The sequence below is a fragment of the Pseudonaja textilis genome, chromosome Z (genome assembly GCF_049901715.1).
Source record: "Pseudonaja textilis isolate UNSWEBS1 chromosome Z, rPseTex1.2, whole genome shotgun sequence".
Classification (NCBI taxonomy): domain Eukaryota; kingdom Metazoa; phylum Chordata; class Lepidosauria; order Squamata; family Elapidae; genus Pseudonaja; species Pseudonaja textilis.
The window spans coordinates 67,446,623-67,467,620 of NC_142008.1; the positions used below are offsets into that span (position 1 = coordinate 67,446,623).

The 20,998-nt window shown below is 41.5% G+C and overlaps 1 protein-coding gene across 4 annotated transcripts in view; it reads right to left on the reverse strand.

Moving 5' to 3' along the window:
• Positions 1–7,956: 7,956 nt before the first annotated feature.
• Positions 7,957–20,998, reverse strand: part of AMPH (amphiphysin) — a 151,906-nt gene continuing 138,864 nt past the window's right edge. For all 4 annotated transcript variants that reach the window (XM_087918530.1, XM_087918529.1, XM_087918532.1 and 1 more), the window contains 3 exons: positions 10,593–10,844; positions 9,595–9,696; positions 7,957–9,263 (listed from right to left, as the gene is read on the reverse strand). In XM_087918530.1, coding sequence (XP_087774656.1) covers positions 9,156–9,263; positions 9,595–9,696; positions 10,593–10,844 — 462 coding nt within the window. In that variant the 3' untranslated portion in view covers positions 7,957–9,155. The remainder of the gene's footprint in view (positions 9,264–9,594; positions 9,697–10,592; positions 10,845–20,998) is intronic.

Here is a 20,998-nt window from a genome sequence, read left to right on the forward strand (position 1 = left end):
GAGAAACTCATTGCCACTGGACTGTGATCTGACCATGACAAGGGGATCAAGGACAGGTCCACCAATTCCAGGTCACATAGACACTGCTCTGACAAGAATACCAAATCAGGAATGTGACCACTATTACTAGTCGAGCTCTGGATAATCTGGGACAGGCTCATGGAAGTCATGGTTTCCATGAAATCTCAGGCTACTTCCGCCCCCACTTCCAGAGATTGAAATCTCCCAGAACTATAAGCAGGTTGAAATCTCCCAGAACTATAAGCATGGGGAATTCCACTGGCAGCCCTGCGGTGAGGTCCAGGAGCCTGTCATGGGAAGCTGCCGTGCAGCAGGGAGGCTGGTACAGCAGCAGCAATCCCACCTGATCCCTTAAGCCCAATCTAAGAAAAAGGGTCACTTGTTGAACAGTGCCTCTGGAGGCTACTAAGAGATTCTCTGATAACAACAGCCACACCTCCTCCCCGGCCCCATGGACTGGGGCCATGCTCGATAACCCACTGGGTTATTTCTACAAGGGGAATGCCTCACTCTGGGCCCAGCCAGGTCTCAGTTATAGACAGATCAGCCTTCTCTTTGAGGATCAAATCGACAATAAGGCTAGCCTTATTACAGTCTGATCTCACATTTAAAAGCAGCAATCTATGACCAGGGCCACCACAGGTCTGCTGACCAGAAAATTGAGGTGTGCAATGAGGCAGAACACAAGATTGGTACTAAACACTGAGATCGCGTTCCTGTGCCTGCCCTCTCTCTTGTCTTCCATATCTTCTGTTACCTGACATCACTGAAATAAGACGCCCTCCTCTGCCTTCCCCGAGAACCATTCCATCCCCCATCTGAACACTCTTCTTTAAAAAGTGGGGAGGAAACCCTACTCCCACTGACAGACTGTTGGGGCAAGGTGAGATTTACAGGCACTATATCATTTGCTCTCAGTGCCCTCAAACTCATACCATCCCTTATTGCTGCAGAGGGGTCGCATCCAGTCCCCCTTATCTCCCAACAGACTCAGAATACATCCACTCGATGCATAAATGGCACCCTGCCCAGTTGCTCTCACCCACCAAACAGGGAGCCACTCCCTCCCAGCTCTCACTAGGGGAAAGGGACCAACATACTCATTCAACTTTTCCCCACAACTTCAGGATTCCCCCAAACAACCTTCCCAGGCCCGACCACAGAACACCCACAAAACTGAGAAGCAAGACTGCAAAAGGTAGCCAGAAAAAATAGTCAGAAAGGCCTTCTATGCTGCTTTGGAAATTTAGCAGCTTTGTAGTCCTACAATGTCACATGTGTTGCAATATCATGACACATCAGTAGGAAGTCACGTACACAGAAAACCCAATACACATACAATACACATATAGGGCGACACTATAGGAACAGCAACGTGTAAAACGTGAGTTGGCTATAGCATAAGGATTAGCCATATAAGGCAATATTCCCTATTCCTGTCTAACTTCCTCATGTGTAACCTAACCCCCACCCTGCTTGCTGCACAATAAAAGAGAGGTGCGTAGTACTATCTGGGCTTCCTCTCACCAAAAGAAACCTTTGTGTCGCTGTCATCTTTGCCATCAAGAGGAGCCCGCCCAAACTGTCTGCCTGGGTGCAGGTCGTCAGCTGACTGATTCATCCCGGTACTGGGACCCGCAACGCATCAACTGGTGACCCGACGTGATCGTCTCAACGATACGTCCCCGACAAAGCGTGATTCTTGTCTAGGAATGCGCTTCCTTCACTCCTGTACTACGCACCTGGAATAGGCTCGCGCATCGTAAGTATGGGCTCCTCACTTTCTCAAGTTCAACTCAAGCATAGGGATGAACTTCTCTCTTTAGTGAAGAAGGCAAATTATTTGCAGAAGGCTAATGGCACAAATGTATATCCTCTGTCAAAAAGTATTTGGATGATTTTTTGAGTTATGTCCAACAACACTGCCCGCGTATCCCATGGGAAGGCACTCTTAAACGTTCCTCTTGGGAACGGATGGGGAAATGGATGCATGCACCACCTAGGGCTCCACCTCAGATTATTTGTTCTTGGTGTGCCATTATGGCTGCCCTTAATATTCTCTTTCCCGATGATTCTATCCAGTCTTCCTCAGACCCACCTTCCGCTGAACTCTGTCCTGTTGCTGCCTCGGCACCTCCACCCTACTCCCCCCCACCCCTTGACTCTTCTCCGAACCCCTCTTCTCTGTTACCTCCTTCCTCCACGGCGACAGATACTCCTGTCCGTAATGCCTTTCAATCGGCTTTGGCGGAAGGAAAGCTATCTGCAGATGATCTTTCTTGTTTCCCTATGATTCTTCAAACCCCCGCAGCTGGGGGTAATCCTGTCCCTCATTATACCCCATTGGAGTGGGCTTTGTTAAAGGAATTAAAAACTGCTGCTTCTAAGTATGGCATTCCTGTCGTACAACTCTTCAGACCTCAGCCCAAAAAGCAGAACTAGCGGCCGTCATCTTAGCCTTGGAAAAATTTCCTCACATCCCAATCAATCTTATCTCTGACAGCTTGTATGTCACTCAAGTAGTATTTCACATATATGGCTCTTATCTTTCCCCCTCCGTGGAGACTTCCCTTTTAGCACCTCCCGGGTTACCTCTCCGAGGGAAATGTCAGAGCTGATACTGCTTGTCAACAGGTTTTTGCTGCTCAAACACAACCTGCCCCCTTAACGGCAGGAGAAAGTCATGCTTATTTTCACCAAAATATAAAGGCTCTGGTCAAACAATTTGGCATTACCATGGCTGAAGCAATTGCTATCATCCAACAATGCCCCACATGCAGTCTCCAAGCGAAAGCTATCCCTCAAGGGGTTAACCCCAGGGGACTTCAGGCATGTGATACGTGGCAAATGGATGTTACTCAATACCCTCCTTTTGCCCCATGGAAATATCTTCATGTTACCATTGATACTTATTCAGGATTCATATTGGCCACGCCCCAAAGGGGCGAAAATGCAAAACAAGTAATCAACCACTGTATTCGAACCTTTTCAGTGTTGGGATGTCCAAAAATACTAAAAACGGATAATGGACCTGCCTACACAAGCTCTGCTTTTTCGGAGTTTTGCCATCATTGGTCCATTAACCACAAATTTGAAATCCCTTTCAATAGACAAGGGCAAGCTATTGTAGAAAGGGCAAACCAAACGCTTAAACAAGCCCTTGATCGGTACACGGGGTCAAAAGGGATTAGCCCCCCCAACCTCCCGATACTGCAAAATCTGTTAAATGTCTGTTTGTATGCTCTTAATTTCCTTAACCTCACTGGAAACCCTCCCTCGTCTGCTGTGTCTCGTCATTTCACTAAACCCTCTCTCCCCACTGCAAGACCACTTGTCTATTACAGGCAACTCCCAGATCCAGCTTGGAAGGGTCCTGCTGAACTTATCACTTGGGGGCGAGGCTACGCTGCAATTCAGTTACCTGAAAAAGTTCTCTGGATTCCTGGTCGCTGTGTGCGCCCTTGCCACACCTCCCCACCTGATCAGCCACAACCCAATGCAGACCCTCTGGATCTCCACTGGCTGAAGCTCCATGATGAATAACTGCCTTCTCTTCTTCACTGCATTATTTTCTTCCTTTTTCCTACAAACATTGCCTGCAAACCCCCTCAATCTACACCAGCCAGTGAAACAAACTTGGACAATATATGATGCCTACGATCGTGTCTTATTTTCCATCAGCAACACCACTCACCCATACACCTGGTGGCCTACCCTCAAAGCTGACGTCGGACAGATATTGGTAGGCCTCACCACCTACACCAGCACGACCGAGACACCCACACCTTCTCCAGGATTCGTCCATCGCTATCGATTTTATATTTGCCCCGGACATAAGCAGACTCGCGAGATTATTCGCGTTTGCGGAGGCCCCACAGACGCCTTCTGTGCCGCTTGGTCATGTCTCTCCACCGGTTCTATCTCCTGGTCGCCACCGATCAAAGACGATTATATCTTTGCCTTCCAAAATGGTTCTTGGCATCAAGATAATTGCCCCTCAGGGGGCATATGGACTCCATGTAATCCCATGTATATTCTGTTTTCAGCGGGAGGGAAAAGGCTGACTACACGGTGGGAGGCGGGTCTTACCTGGGGAATCCGGATTTATGCTGATGGGTACGACTATGGCAATACTTTTACCATAAAACTCATCATTGAGCGGCCCGCTATCCAAGTAGGTCCCAATAGAAACATATCCCTGGTAGAATATCGTCCAGGCCATACAGTTCCCCAACCTTTGCTATGGTTAATAAACTCTAGTTACCTCCTCCTCAATGCCAGCAACCCTGCAATTACCAATGATTGTTGGCTGTGTCTTAACGCAGGCCCCCCTTACTATGAGGCCATTGGTAGCACCACCAATTTCACTGCCCAAAAATCACCTTCATCTTGTCGTTGGTCACAAGGTACTCAAACCATTGGTAACATTATAGGGACAGGATACTGCCTGGGAAATGTACCTAACACCACAAGTCATCATTGTAACCAGACTTACTTATGGCTCAATGGTATTTCAAGGGCACTTTGGAGTACTGGTGGGAATTTCACTACTGTTTTTCAGAATTTGTATTTTGTTCCAGACAACAATTCATGGTGGGCCTGTGACACTGGCCTCACCGCTTGTGCTCACGGCCCCACCATCACTCAAAGGAATGGTTACTGTGTTCTCATTTCGATAGTCCCCAAAATAACTTACCACTCTGGCCAAACCTTTCTGCAGGATAACACCGATTTTGCTCGTCCTAAGAGAGAGGTAGTCACCACCCTTACCCTTGCTGTATTACTAGGACTAGGAGCTACAGGTGCTGCTACGGGAATTGCCAGTCTAGCAGTTAGTAATAATCAATACCAAACTTTGCGTGCTGATATAGACAAAGATCTCGAACTTCTCGAACAATCTATTTCTCACCTTAAAACATCTCTTACATCCTTATCAGAAGTTGTTTTGCAGAATAGAAGGGGCCTTGATCTGTTGTTTTTAAAAGAAGGAGGGCTATGTGTAGCATTAAAAGAAGAATGTTGTTTCTATGCTGATCATACCGGCTTAGTACAAGACTCATTAGATAAACTAAAAGAGCGGTTGGAAATACGCAAAAGGGAAAGGAAAGCAGGTAACACTTGGTATCATAATATGTTTAATTTCTCCCCATGGCTCACAACACTTCTTTCCTCAATTGCCAGACCATTAATATTGCTCCTATTGCTGTGTGCCATGGGCCCTTGTGTATTTGGGAAAATAATGCAATTCCTCAAAAAACGACTGGCCATTATTGATACTGAGATTACCAACATAAACATGCTTGTAAAAATAAGGTCCGAGATCAACACTCCAGCAGAAAAAAGGTCTCTATTGGCATTCACTTCGGACTCGGAGGAGAACGAAGATGAATACCCAGAAAAAGGAGACGGCCCTCGCATTCTAATATGCCGGCAGGACTTGGACTCGGAGGAGGACTAGATCTCGCAGCATAAAGAATAAGAGAGGTATCAAAATAATAAAAAACAGAGATGTTGCAATATCATGACACATCAGTAGGAAGTCACGTACACAGAAAACCCAATACACATACAATACACATATAGGGCGACACTATAGGAACAGCAACGTGTAAAACGTGAGTTGGCTATAGCATAAGGATTAGCCATATATGGCAATATTCCCTATTCCTGTCTAACTTCCTCATGTGTAACCTAACCCCCCCCTGCTTGCTGCACAATAAAAGAGAGGTGCGTAGTACTATCTGGGCTTCCTCTCACCAAAAGAAACCTTTGTGTCGCTGTCATCTTTGCCATCAAGAGGAGCCCGCCCGGACAGTCTGCCTGGGTGTAGGTCGTCAGCTGACTGATTCATCCCGGTACTGGGACCCGCAACGCATCACACATGAAGTTCACAGTTCCAAGCTCTCACTCGTCAGTTAATCTCAGGAAATCCCAAAGGTAGCCTGCCACTCTCCCCAGTGTTATTAACCATGAATAGGCCCAGCTGCCAACAAAGGCCTGAGAAGCTTGTCTCTTCTGTCAGTTCTGCCTCCATCAGATGACCCACACTATCAATTCAGATCTGCAGCTGCTGACTCTTGGGTTCTCAGACCAGGGTTTACCTTCAGTCAGGGGAGTCCAGGGTGAGATCAGGGAAGCCAGCCACACAATCGGAAAATTGTCCACCTCCTCTGCTCTGTCTGTCCGTCTCACCTTCCAACTCTCACTTTACGACCATTCGACTCTACCAGATCTTGGCCTATCAGTTTCTTCACCTCTGTTTCTTTAACAAATTCCAGCCTCACAGTTAGTTTATCAAGTTTGTCTCTTTCTTGCCTTTCCCTCTACACAGTCTTCCACTTCCATATACCAATCTCTACTATCCAAATTCTTCAAAAACCTCTCTGCCCAATACTTCGGAGCACCATCTACAAACACATGCAGCTGCTGTTGCCATCTTAAAAAATAAAAAAACATGCTCTTGCTTGTCGTTCTGGTCTCATTTAGCAGTGGAACTCTAAATTTAATTGCTTATTTGTTAAATTTATTTACTGCCTATATTCCTGCAGCGTTACTCTATATGGTTTATAGTAATAAATAGGAAGAAAAATGAAAAGGTGTGTAAATAGAAATAAAATAGAACAATTAAGTGAATGACAATGGAACATAGGAATGACAAATGACAAACGAATATCCATCAAGTGGCTGAATATATTGAATGAATAATTTTTGTTTGGAATAGGAATCTCTTCAGCACTTTTTAGGTTATAACCAACTTGCATGGCTTTGCAATATTATTTTGGTGAAAATTTCCCTAAGTATTACATTTCTAATTGTTAAAATGGATAGTAAAAGCTATATGCCTTGAATTAACTTTTAAGAAAATTGGTACTTACAAATTACACTTCAAGTTCAAATAAACTGCTTGTGTTAGTCCTCCATAGGAACTTCTCACAGTAAGTGTCTCCAGTCCAGGCATAAAATCTTTGTATGTTAACTGTAATCCAATTCTCAATTAAAGTGATATCTCGGTACCCAACTGTAATTGGTTCTGGGAGGCACAATGAGTACTAAGAATGATGAGTACTAAAGAATTTTTTCCCATAAGAAATAATGTAATGAATCACAAGGCAATTGATAAAAGTCCTGGCTTGTGCATTGAGTACCAAACAATAAGGACTGGGACAAAGTTTTCACATCAAAATGCACCAAGTGCACCAATGAATTTATACTAAGGTACCACTGTATTCGGTATTGATTTCCTCTCTATTGGCCTTTCAAGGAGATATACATACAGTAGATAGTTAAGTTCTGGGTGTCTACAAGCCCAGTTTATTAATATGATGAAATAGACCTTAGTAAAAATTAATTTCAGCAAGGCTTGATAAATGGATAAATTAGAAATGACAGTGTTGCAAGCTACTGAGCACCATATGTTCATCTGGGCTAACATTTCATTCTTGCTTACTGAACCATAGATGTAGAGCTTTGATTCAATGAACCTGTATGGTGAAGACCAGCAATTTAGCTTAAGGCCAACAGTATGTATGATAGCAGAATTTAAAAGATGCTGTGCAAGATGCTTGTATATGTGCAAGACAGTGGTGGGATTCAATTTTTTTTTACTATTGGTTCTGTAGCCGTGGCTTGGTGGGCATGGCATGGGAAGGATACTATAAAATCTCCATTCCCTCCCCAATCCAGGGGAAGGATACTGTAAATCCCCATTGTCTCCCCACCTCACTAACCTGCTTTCCATGCACGTTCTCTTGCTGTAGGGCAACAAAAGAAGACCCAGCCGATCAGCTGGGTCTTGGGAGGCAGAGAATAGATGGGGGAGAGACCAGTCAGAGGTGGTATTCCAAACTACTCAAAATTTCCACTATCGGTTCTCCAGAAGTGGTCAGAATCTGCTGAATACCACCTTTGGTACAAGAGCATATACAAAAATCGAACTTATGGAGTTGATCATAGATTTATTTAAAATGACACAACACTGAAAAAACATAATCGTTACAGATGTCTTTTTGATACACAATACATATTTTGGGGGATTGTTGAATATATGTGGATAAATGCATACTGTGCAAATATATTGTCTTAATTCATATTCACTTAATTCAGAAATGTATTTATTCATCCAGCCATTTTAAAAATACAAAATCTACCACTATAGTTTGCTTATCAGAATAGTTTAATCCTTATCTATAGTAGATAGATAATGCAGAGGTTAACGAGCCATGCCTTCACTTGTGTTTCAACTGTTTTGAAAATGTGTTTGGTAGCTTTTTTATAATGCTTGAAATGATAACTTTGCATTACAAATGCATATTTTTACTACTCAATATTTTGGTAATGGTGCAGCTAGTTTCCTTTTGTAACAGAATTTTCTACTGATAAGAGCAAATGTCTGAATGAACAATTCTACATGAAAGAATGACTATTAAGTACGTAAGATATTTGCTAATGCATAAAATCAGTTGATAGTCAACCTTCAAAGATGATAGTGATTCTAATGCATATTATCGTCCCTCTGTAATAACTCCCTATTAGTTTCCTAAGCTTAACAATTTACATATGTTCTCCATTTTCTCCTGGTTTCATGTCAAATGTTTGCTATATATGTCACCAATTACTTGTGCTGCAGGTTAGTTTCCTGGGATTTTTATGTGCTGTGTATGCATACAACACATAGTTATCTCTCTATATGTACATACATATGGAAGAAAATGGCATGGAAAAATTTTGTGGCAGATTTTTTCCCCCCAAAACACATTGAAAATAGAATACTTTTATTTCAGTACTACATGATTACTAATGAAGTCTTCTGCAGTGCAGCAATTCAATTCAATACAGTTAGTGCAGAAAAGTTAAGGTTTGGTATTGAGGAGCCTACTCATTTGCATGGGGAAAGGTCAAGTTACAGGATCACCATAGCTCTAACAAAGTACAAACAAACCTATTGCCATATATATGTGAACAAATAAGAACTTTTTTCCACATACTGTTTCAAAATATGCTAGCTTTTAATTTCTTGCAATCATGCTCACTTGAAATGCTTCAGCTGAATTTTGTCTGAAGTGATGACTCAACTGTGGACTCCTGTATGTTGGAGATGTTCAAACTATAAGAGGGTGTTGCTCTGGGGCTGGGAATTACTCGAAACGGCAGGTGAAGTTTTCAGGGAACAGTCCCTTGTATGTGGATGCATCTTTGTATTGAAGCCAATCGCGTTCCTTAATGCCTGTTAACCAACCTGCTTCCTGAAAGGAAAAGAAAACTTTAATTTTCTAATTATATTTTCATAAGAACTGGTCATATATACTATCTATGCATGTACAAATTATCTCTAGCAACCTTTTTAAAAAGAGCAAAGGTTAGCAATGCTCTTCCATCTATATTATGTGAAAAAAATAAGCTTTTACAATATGGCCTGTAGCAATTTTAACATATGATATTTCGCTTTTTCACTACAAAGCCCTTCTAAAATATTTTACTCCTATAAATAAAAAATATTCCAGTGAGCATTTAAGTTTTCAGTAAAAAGCAAATGTATTTAAAAACTTAATATAAGAAAAGCCCCTCTGCTGTTACCTGATCTGCTTCTGCTGCTGATGGGATTACTAATACAATATCGCCTCGTTGCAATGTCAGTTCATCACTGTTGGCTGCCTCAAAATCATGCAGAGCTTCAACCTAAGAACAGAAATAAGTGCCTATGGACTAATTATATATAGATATTTTATTTCATCTAATGTTACAAGACACAATATACTGTAGTAGCTTGGCTAAATAAAATATTTTTTTTGTTTTTCTTTTTTTGCTATTCAAACAAATAATGTTTTATAGATTGGAAACATTCTAAGCAACTAAGGCTGTTGATATGTCTCCATCTAGGTCCTTTTGGCAACATGATCTATACATCTTCATGTATGAGAAAACTTGAAAAACAAGGTTTATATCAACACGAGCCATGGTGGTGCAGTGGTTAGAGTACAATAGTGCAGGCTACTTCTGTTGAGTGCCTGCTGACTGCAATTTGGCAGTTCAAATCTCACCAGGCTCAAGATTGACTCAGCCTTCCATCCTTCCAAGGTGGGCAAAACGAGGACCCAGATTGTTGGGGGCAATATGCTGACTTTGTAAACTGCTTAGAGATGGCTGTAAAGCACTGTAAAGTGACATATAAGTCTAACTGCTATTGCTATTTTGTGGCCACATTTTAAGACTATGCAAGTGTTTCTCAACCTTGTCAAGTTCAAGGTGGGTGGCCTTTAACTCCTAGAATTCCTCAGCTCATGCTGGTTGGAGAGTTCTGAAAATTGAAATCCACCCATCTTAAAGTTGCTAAGTTTGAGAGATATTTGTTATACTACAATAATAAGCTAATTATAACTTAATGAACATGCTACTGAAAATTGCAAAATTTGAAGACAGAAAAAGTTTATTTATAATTGCACGTTGATCAACAACATTTTTATTGCTACACTTGAAAGCTGCATTATGCCATTTGTATACCTTCTTGGACTTCATCTATATTCTATGCTATAACACAACACATACACCCTCCCAAAATAAATCCTGAAATAAACCTTATAGAGGAATCCAGGAGGCATGTCATCTGTTGCTGCAGGCTGCTTCTCAGAAGATGCAGGCTTTCCTTCTACAATATTTGGTGGTTCACTTATATCATCTGAAGATTCAACAATGGGTACTTCAGTTTTCTGATTAGCAACTTCTTCCACAGAATCTTTAGATTCAGTAATTTGTATTTCATGGGCGTCTCCATCTTCATTATTTGAGGCAGGCTCTATAACTACTGAAGGGATGTTACTAAGGTTGTCCTTAGAATAAGAAGAAAGGAAGATGAAGGGAGGAGGAAAGCAATATTTTGAACAAAAATTACTGATGCTTAAAAATATTCTGAACTTTTAGAGCAACCACTCAAATCCAAATACCTAGAATTTTTTAAAAAGATGGATATAATGGGCTTTTCCTAGGTGATCCTACCCCTCACTTACCTTTCAAAAATCCCCAGAACATGGTTTAGAGAAGAAAGGAAGGCTGCTTCATTCCTGGGCCTCGTGGCATGGATCTCAGAAGCAGCCTGTTGAGCCCGAAATTGACATGTGTTGCCATTTTATTTAGCCCTATATTCTAATCATTTATTCCTTTTTTTCTTTTTCTTTGCTGTCAATGGAGGGAGGGTTTTGGGCTTACCACATTCCTAAGGTGGGAGTAGTTAGATAGTGAGGACTGATTTGGCTAGGTGACTTTCCTTCCCACGGGAACAGAAACTGTCCCTGCTGAGACCTGGAGGTGGAGATTGATGACACCAGGAAAGGTTGATTTATTGCTATTGGGGAATGTGACTTTTGGGGGTGTTTCTAATTTCCAACATTATGTGCTGTAATTCTGGTTTGTGTCAGATCCAGAATACAAGAAAATTTGCCAATTTGATGCTTGGTGGCACATTGGTTAGAGTGCAGTACTGCAAGCTACTTCTGTTGCAGCCAGCTGCCTGCAATTTGGCAGATCAAATGTCACCAGGCTCAAGGTTGACTCAGCCTTCCATCCTTCTGGTGTGGGTAAAATGAGGACCCAAATTGTTGGGGGCAATATGCTGACTCTGTAAAACCACTTAGAGTGGGCTGTAAAGCATTATAAAGTGTTATATAAGTCTAAATGCTATTGCTATTACCTAAATAAAAGATATTTATTTTGGAAAATGGACTTTGCTCATTTCTTTTTAAATGGATTTCATTACTTGGAAACCTGACATTATTCTGGATCCCCACAACCTAATCCCAAACAAGGATTGCTATTCAGAATCCTGAGCCCTGGCTGTTTACCCGGAGCATTGGGCAACAGCAAAGACTCAGGGAAGATGGCAGAAGGATGGAACCCAGGGGTACCGGAATGTGAATGCAAACTTGGGGGGGCTGTGTGAAGTTGCCAGCCAGCCCCCGCAATGGATCCCCAGGAGACAATCTGAGTGACTGCAATCATGGAGATATCACGCGCCAGATGGGAGCTCACCCGAAATCCGCAGTTGAATGGTCTGCAAGCGCTGGTATTCAATGGATGGAAAGGGACCTGATTGGCCAATCAACCCTTCCTGACCCACTCAACAATCACCTGTTAACTGTGGCCAGAGAGTCTTGAGCCATGATCTTGTGGAGAGCAGCAACTGGACCCATGGCAGATCACAATGAGACGGATGAATGGCAGTACCAAATGGCAATGTGTAACCAGACCTTTGAGGACCTACCTGACCAGATGGAGCAGCTTGTCTTCGGACATCAAGGCAGAAGCCCACAAGTGAGGCAAATGACCACCCGGAGAGATAGAGCAACATGTGCTTCCAGCCTGTCAACCTTCGGTCTAACCCAGTTGGGAGATTTATCTCCTCCCAAAAGAGGGCGATTTACTGCTGCTGGAGATCTACCACCATTGCATCATTCATTCCCGAGAGTGGAACAGAGAGGAGCGAGAAGAAGGGGGAGTCCACAAAGAATCCATTGAGGAATGAGTTCCCCCCCTCCTTGTCTGCCTCTGGCTGACCAGATCCCTCCAGGATGGGCATTTTACCCAGGCAGAGGATGGGTTCAAGACCAAGCTCAAATTATACCAGCCCTACTGCAATCTCACCTCTGCTGCCATAGCCAGCTCCACGCACAAACACCCCAACACCTTTAAAAACCATGTTTGATGGAACCTCAAGCAAACTTGTATTTTTCCTGAATAGTCTTACATCAACAGGCATAGAGATGAATTCCATGATGATACCCAACTCATCCAATTCCTAGGGGACAATCTGGAGGAGGAGGCATCCAAATGGTTCACCCAGATCAACGATGAAGGTGCTCTTGAATTAAACATTGTGGAAGACTTCCTGAGAGAGCTCCAGGTGCATTTGAGGATTTTTTCTCAAGAGGCTGAAGCAGAACTCAAAAGCATTAGGCAGAAGGAGAGACCCACCAAGGAACTTGTATTTGAGTTCAGACACCTGGCCACTAGTCTCAGACACTGGTAGGAGAGAATACTGGTGCACTATTTCCAAGAAAGCCTGGATGAGGAGTTATTAAAAATCTGCCTTTGCCATAGGTTGCCCAAGGACAGAATCTATGAGTGGTATTGAATTGCCATAGCAAAGGATAACATGCTCAGACAGTACAGAAGAAGCAACACTGAGAAACAATCCAGAAGACAATTCACACAATGCTCAGTACCAGCCACAGCAAAAGACATCAAACAGCAGCTGCCCTGATTTCTATAAAGTGCTTCTGTGTGGCCAGCAAGGGCACCACACTTCAGAGTGCTTAGCGCTGGCCCCATTACCGCAAGTGAGAGCACCTGCTCCCCCTAAAGGGAAAAAAGCACCAAGAAAACCATTGGACAAAAGCAAATTTGTGTGCCAAGCCATTGAGGTCCCTATCCCCAGCAACCCACAGGAGAGGGAACTCTGGCAGCAGCATTACCCATTATTCAGGATGCAGACAGCGAAGAAGAGGGCCCGATGGTAAGCCTTTCTGACCCTTTAAAATTGAAGGGACATTGACTGTTACTGCACAGGCATAGAAGAACCCATAGACATTATTATTGACACCAGCAGTTTGCGATGCCTTATTAGTCCTGAGTGTGTGCATAGCCTAAGCATAGAGACTCAAGCATTAACTAACCCCATTCGATTCCAATAACTGGATGGATATATGATAGGGGGAAGTCTGGCCATGCACATCACTGAAAAAGTAAAAGTAACTATAGGGAAGCTATAGGGAAGCTAACTATAGGTTCACAGTAGTGCCAAAAATGACTCAGTCAGTAATCCTGGGTCTCACCTGGCTAGACAAATGGCACCCAATTATAAGCTGGGAGGGCGAATGTAGGAGAATTAAATTAGCACTCGGTCCCAAGCTACCTCTTGAACAAGACAACAACCAAATTGACAACTCAGGATTACGGGAGAGCCATGAAGCGCCATGAAGCGGCATTGGCTGAGCAACCCCCAGGGATCCCTCAAATCTCAATCCAATACCGTGACCTAGCTGAGGTTTTCAGTGAGGAGGAATTCAATGTGCTACCACCACTCCATCGCTACACTGACTGCACCATAGAGTTTACAGAAGGGGTGAAATTACCAAAACCAAAGATGTACTCCAAGACACCTAAAGAAATGAGACTACATACACTCAAATATAGCCAGAGGTTCCATACAACTTGCAAAGTCTAGAATGGCAGCCCCCATGCTATTTAAAGAAAAAAAGATGGCGGGGTTATATTATGCATGGATTTTAAAGGAATTAACACTGTGTATATTCACAACACTTATCCCCTACTGCTCATGAAAGACATGTTAGGACACTTCGCAAAAGAGAAAGTGTTTACTAAATTATATCTCCATGAAGCGTATTACCAAATCCTCATCAGAGGAGGAGATGAATGGAGGACTGCTTTCAACTGCTCCTTAGGCAGCTTTGAATTCAGAGTAATGCCATTTGGATTGCAAGGAGCCCCAGGAGTTTTCATGAAGTTGATAAATGAAGTACTACATGAACATTTGTATAAAGGGGTCCTTGTTTAATTTGTGACATTCTTATTTACAACAAAACTTTAGAAGAACACATCAAGTTAGTGAGAAAAGTATTAAGAAAACTGTTGGAGGCAAAGCTGTATGTGATATTGTCTAAGTGCAAATTCCATAAAGAGTCACTAGGTTATCTTGGCTACTGCATTTCAAATCGGGATAGAAATGGATCCGGCAAAAGTGAAAGCAGTACTAGACTGGCACCACCCAAAACCCAGAAACAGCTGCAAAGCTTCCTGGAATTTGCAAACTTTTACCAGCAATTTATCCCCTCATTTGCTGAGAGCACACTACCAGTGACAGAGCTATTAAAAACGGGGGGGAGGGGGGGCAACCAAGCCAAAACCTGGCTAACTTCTGAAATGGACTCTAGAATGCCAAAAAGCCCAATTTGAATTGTTAAAAAGGCATTTTGCACAGGAACCCATTTTAAGACACCCTGAGCCAGAACTGCCTTTTGTAGTGCAAGCTGATGCTAGTGACATAGCAGTGGCAGCTGTACTCCTCCAATAAAAATGAGAAAGGAGACCTGCAACTATGTGCATATATGCCCAAAAAACTCACAAATACTGAAAGAAGGTGGGTTGTATGGGAGAAGTTAGGCTCTACTAACATAGAGACAGTTTTTAGAAGGAAGCAACAATCCTTTCAAGGTGTGGACAGACCACAAAAATTTAGAAGCTCTAAAAACACCAGGAAACTCTCTCCTAAACAAGTCAGATAGGCACAATATTTCAAAAGAGTCAATTTCCAATTGAAGTACCTTCCCCTGGGTGGGGGGGAATCTACTAGCAGATGTGCCATCTAGGAAACCCCAATTTGACAGCAAGTGGGAAGAAGTAATTCACACAATTATTCCACTTTTCCCCTAGGAGACAGTTCAAGTGATTACTCGGGCACAAGCCCAAAGCCAAAAGATGAAAGACAAATCAGAAATGACAGAAAGTTACAAAATGAATTAAGTGCAGATTCTTGGTATCAAGAAAATAAGGGTCTATTAATTATAAGGAATGGTGTAGCATGGAAGTGGTTGAAGTTACATGTCCCCAAAACTTTACACCTTCATGTACTTCAGAAAAGCCATAACTCAAAGCAAGCAAGACATTTTGGTTATTTAAAAACCCCACATTTGGCCAGATGTCAGTTTTGAAACATGACATTGAGGATTATGTAAAGAGTTGTGCCACTTGTGCTATGATAAAACCAGACCAGGAAAACCTCCAGGACTTTTGCAACCTGTCAGAACCATTCCGACCTTGGGAGGAGATAGGAATGGATTTTATAATAGATTTACCTGAAAGTGGGGGGAAATACAGTCACTTGGACTGTTGTGGATTTTCAAAACAAGCTCATTTTGTTGCATGTCCAGGATTACCATCAGCCAGGAAATTGTCCAAAATGTTTGTTAATCATATAAATAGATTACATGGAATACCTTGCAGGATAATTTCAGACAGAGGGATTTAGTTTACTTCAAAATTCTGGAGGGAGTTTATAAAACTATTGGATCCTCTAAAGGGTTAAACTCTGGATTTCATCCTAAAATGAATGGACTGTCTGAAAAAGTTAACCAGGTTATTGGTCAATATCTAAGATATTATGTAAATTACCAACAATCCAACTGGGCTGATTTACTGCCATTTGTGGAGGTTGCTTATAATAATGCTGTACATAGCAGTACTGGGCTAACCCCTTTCCAGATAAATACTGGGATGGAATTCATCCCCATGCCTGAATTGCCAAGGGATTTCCCCTTCTCCCCATCCATGTCAGTATATGAATGGAGTCCTGGGAAAATACTAAAAAGGCTTTGAATAAGGCAGCACAGATCCATAAGAAGCAAGCTGACAAACATCACCCACAACAACCAAAATTCAAAGTGGGAGATAAGGTTAATTTGTCAACTAAATATTTAAAGTTACAGTTATCTTCTAGAAAACTGAGTCCAAAATTTATAGGACTTTTTCAGATAATTAAAATAATAAACAGAGTGACTGTCAAATTTAAATTCTCTAACTTCCGGTTTTTCACATTATTTTTTAAAGCTGTTTGTTACTTCCTCAAATGGCCAGCAGACTGTGCGGCTCCAAAGGCTATGGTCATTGCAGGGCATGAACATTATGACATTAAAAAATATTGGACTCTAGGATTTTCAAGGGGAAATTACACTATTTAATTTATTGGATAATTTAGATGCTACTTGGGTAAATAGCTGGAAAATTAATGCTGATAGATTGGTGAAAAAAATTCCATGAAAAATATTCACACAAACCCAAAGCGAATCCTTTGGGTGACAGAGGTTAACCTAATTGCAATCTTTGTGTATTCTATATCATTGCAGGATTTTCTTTTCAATTGGGGGGGGGGGTAGCCAGTCGAGCCTGAAATTGACATTTGTGTAGCCATTTTATTTAGCCCTATATTCTAATCATTTATTCCTTTTCTTTCTTTCTCTTTGCTGTTAATGGTGGGGAGGGTTTCGGGCTCGTTACATTCTTAAGGTGGGAGGAGTGGTTAGATAGTGAGGATTGTTTTGGCTAGGTAACTTTCCTTCCTGTGGGAACAGAAGCTGTTCCTGCTGAAATCTGGAGTGGACATTGATGACTCCAGGCAAGGTTGATTTATTCCTGTTGGGGACTGTGACTTTTGGGGGCTCTTTCTAATTTCCAATATTATGTGGTGTAATTCTGGTTTATGTCAGATCCGGAAATCTGACATAGCCACCATTTTCTGGGTAGTTACATTGAACTGTGATCACTCTGAAGATGGTGGCTATTTCCAAGACCATGCCACATGGCCCAGGAATGAAGAAACCTGCTTTGTTTCTTTAATACAAGCTTTGGAGAGAACTAATCCAGAGCTTTCTGGAGTTACATTAGGGAAGCAGAGCAGGCCTTTATATTCCTGGGCCACATGGTGTGATGCTGTAAGCAGCCATTTTCTGGACAGCTGTATTAAACTGTGGACCCATTGGGTGGGAAACAAGCATGGGATGTCTTAGGGGGAGAGGAAGGCCCTGGGAAATGTACGGAAGGGCCTCCCTAGGCTTTTCAAGGCCCCCTCAAGGAAGGTTGGGTGGGAGGTTGTAAGCAAGATGATCACGTGGATACTTCACATAACAGCCATCATGACATCTGACCACAATGGACAGGGTCCATTATGGTTGTCTTGCTGGTTTTCCCCCAGTTATTGGATGGGGGACTTTTTCTCCTCTGAATTTAAGGAGGAAACCTGACTACTTTAAAGGAAATATTTGATTTATTGGCCAATGAAGTTCTTGAAATTTTGAACTCTTTATTGGAACTAGAACTTACTATTGATGACAAAGAAATCCCTCTGGAAACAATCGAGATGGATTCACTGAAATTATAAATGCAACTGAATAACCATTTAAAAATTGAAAAAGACATTGTGGATTCCCCTTTCAAATTGGAAGTATAGGAGATTTATTGGTGTTATTTCATAAAAACTACAACTGGACTTGAAAAATGATAAGAATTTTAAAAGATGCTGGAAGAAGATGAGTTAGAATTTTATTTATGGGACTTAAATATTTAATTTATTTATTTTTATTTGTCAATTGCTTACAAGATTATAGGTATAAGTAAAAACATAGTTATGAATACATGGATACATATAAGACAAATTTAAAAAAATATAAAAGAAACAATAGGACAGGGACGGTAGGCACCTTGGTGCGCTTATGCACGCCCCCTACAGACCTCTTAGGAAAGGGGTGAGGTCAATAGTAGACAGTCTAAGATTAAAGTTTTTGGGGTTTGGGGAAAAAAACCACAGAGTCAGGTAGAGTATTCCAGACATTGACCACTCTGTTGCTGAAGTCGTATTTCCTGCAATCAAGTTTGGTGCGATTAACCTTGAGTTTGTATCTATCGCTTGCTCTAGTGTTGTTATGGTTGAAGCTGAAGTATTCATTGACAGGTAGGACATTGCAATGCATGAGACTATACTTAGATCGGACTGAAGGCAGCGTAGTTCTAGGTTTTCTAGGTCTAGAATTTCGAGTCTGGTGGCATAAGATATTCTGCAACAAATAGAGGAGCAGAGAACTCTTCTTGTGAAATATTTATGGGCTTTCTCAACTGTGTTAATATCAGATACGTGATGTGGGTTCCAGACTGATGAGCTGTATTCGAGCATTGGTCTAGCAAATGTTTTGTATGCTCCAGTTATTAGTGTAATATTACCAGAGAAAAAGCTACGTAAGATTAGGTTAACAACTCTTAATGCCTTTTTGGCTATGTAGTTACAGTGGGCTCTAGCATTTAGGTCATTAGAGATGAGTACTCCAAGATCCTTGACAGAGTTTGAATCATGAACAAGGTCTTGACTATTCAGCCTGTATTTTATTTTCTGATTTTTTTTGCCAATATGTAGGACAGAGCATTTATTTGTTGAGATTTGAAGTTGCCATTTGTTTGACCATTCTGATACATAGTCAAGGTCTTTTTGAAGGGTAGCAGTATTGTCTGTGGTGTTGAATAGCTTTACATCATCAGCGAAGAGAACGCAGTTGCTCTTGATATAATCACAGAGGTCATTTATGTAGAGTATGAAAAGAGTTGGTCCCAGAACACTGCCTTGGGGGACACCACTGTTGACAGGTACAGAATTTGATAGGATGCTCCCAATTTTGACCATTTTTTGTCTGTTTGACAGGAATGCTTCTATCGAGTTATGCAGGTGTCCAGAGATACCGTAAGATTTTAGTTTTAGGAGTAGTTTGTTGTGTACCACCGAATCAAAGGTTTTACAGAAGTCTATGTAGATTGCGTCTATTGCTTTACCCTGATCAAGTTGTGTAGTCCATATGTTTTTGCAGTGTAAAAGTTGCTGATTACATGATAGTTTTTTCCTAAAACCAAATTTTTTATTAGAGAGTAGATTGTTTGTTTCTAAGTGGAGGATGATGGATTGGTTAATAATTGATTCCAGGACTTTAGCAGGTGGTGCAGCATAGAGAGATTGGTCTGTAATTTTCAACTAGGCTTGGGTCTCCCTTTTTGAAGATGGGGATGACCGTGGCTTGTGACCATAGTTTTGGCAAGGAGCTGGTCCTGAAAGATTTTTCAAAGGTTATGCTTAGAGGTTTGATTATGGCAGTGGATAGCTTTTTTAAGAAGTAGGCACATATTCCGTCCGGTCCAATAGATAGAGATGGTTTTAGATTGCGCAGTGCTTTTTCAACAATGTCTTCTGTAAAATCGATATGTATTAGATCATTGTAGTTTTCTGTGGTTTGACTAGGAAATACTGGGCATGATCCATTGCTGTTTACAAATACTGAGCCAAAGATTGTGTTAAAGAGGTTGGCTTTAATAGTGTCATCGTTGCAGTCTTTACCATTAGGTCCTTTCAGGGGTGGGATGGACCTTGAGTCTTTTAGTTTATTTATAAAATTGTAGAAAGCATGGGTGGAATTGGTGCGTAGAAGGTTTTCCTCTTGTTTAATGTGATAATTGGTGTATTCAGTTTTTATCTGGTGGGATAAATTTTTGTATTGGCTTTTGAAGTTGGCAACATGACCAGATTTGTTTTTCTGCCAAAGTGATTTCTTTTTGGATTGAAGCTTCCTTATTGTTTTGGGTAATTTGTTTTTTTCTGGTTTTGGGAGTTGTTAATGGTACATATAGTTTGATGACTCTTTTGACTTCAAGTAAAAATATATTGTAATGGTCTTCTACAGTATTGCATCCAGGGAATAGAAATTGCCAATCAAGGGATGAGAGATCATTGTTTATAAGATCATAGTTGCCTTTTTTGAAGTTATAATTGGGGATTCCGTCGTTGTGATGATTTTTGTGTGGACGTACGTTCAGACAAAAGTCAATCATGTTAAGATTAAGAAGAAGAAGGAAAATAAAATGATTCATCTGATTATGATTAAAGTACTAATTCTTATTTTCGGTGACAATGAATGGTTATCTGGCTTAGATAGTTTTCTTTTGGAAATGTCTGGTGGAGATAAATATTACTTTTTGATATCTCAAAAAGGTGATTATGTTTGGGGACTTCCAAGGAACATGGCTAACTGAATACATGCCCAGGGAAAGATCTCTGAAATATTTTTCCCTGGGGTATTACTCTTCTGCCTTCTAACTGAAGGGACTGATATCCCATCAGCTTTTATTACCCACCCAGCCAGGGTGTGTTGAAGAACTTCCTCTCAGAACCCTTCAATAGAGCTGTAATCTGGCAAACAGTTTCTGGAATTGAACTCCAGAGCTATATGCATGCCAAAAGCTGGAAGGGGAGGAGCTACAATCTGTTCGGAGGTTGAAGAAACTGTCATTTTGAAATTCACCTTTCAAACAGACAGTTATGCCTTCCTCTTCTTAATCACCTTCAACTATTGTAATTCTATCTTAAACCAAAGAGGCTCTTTCTAGT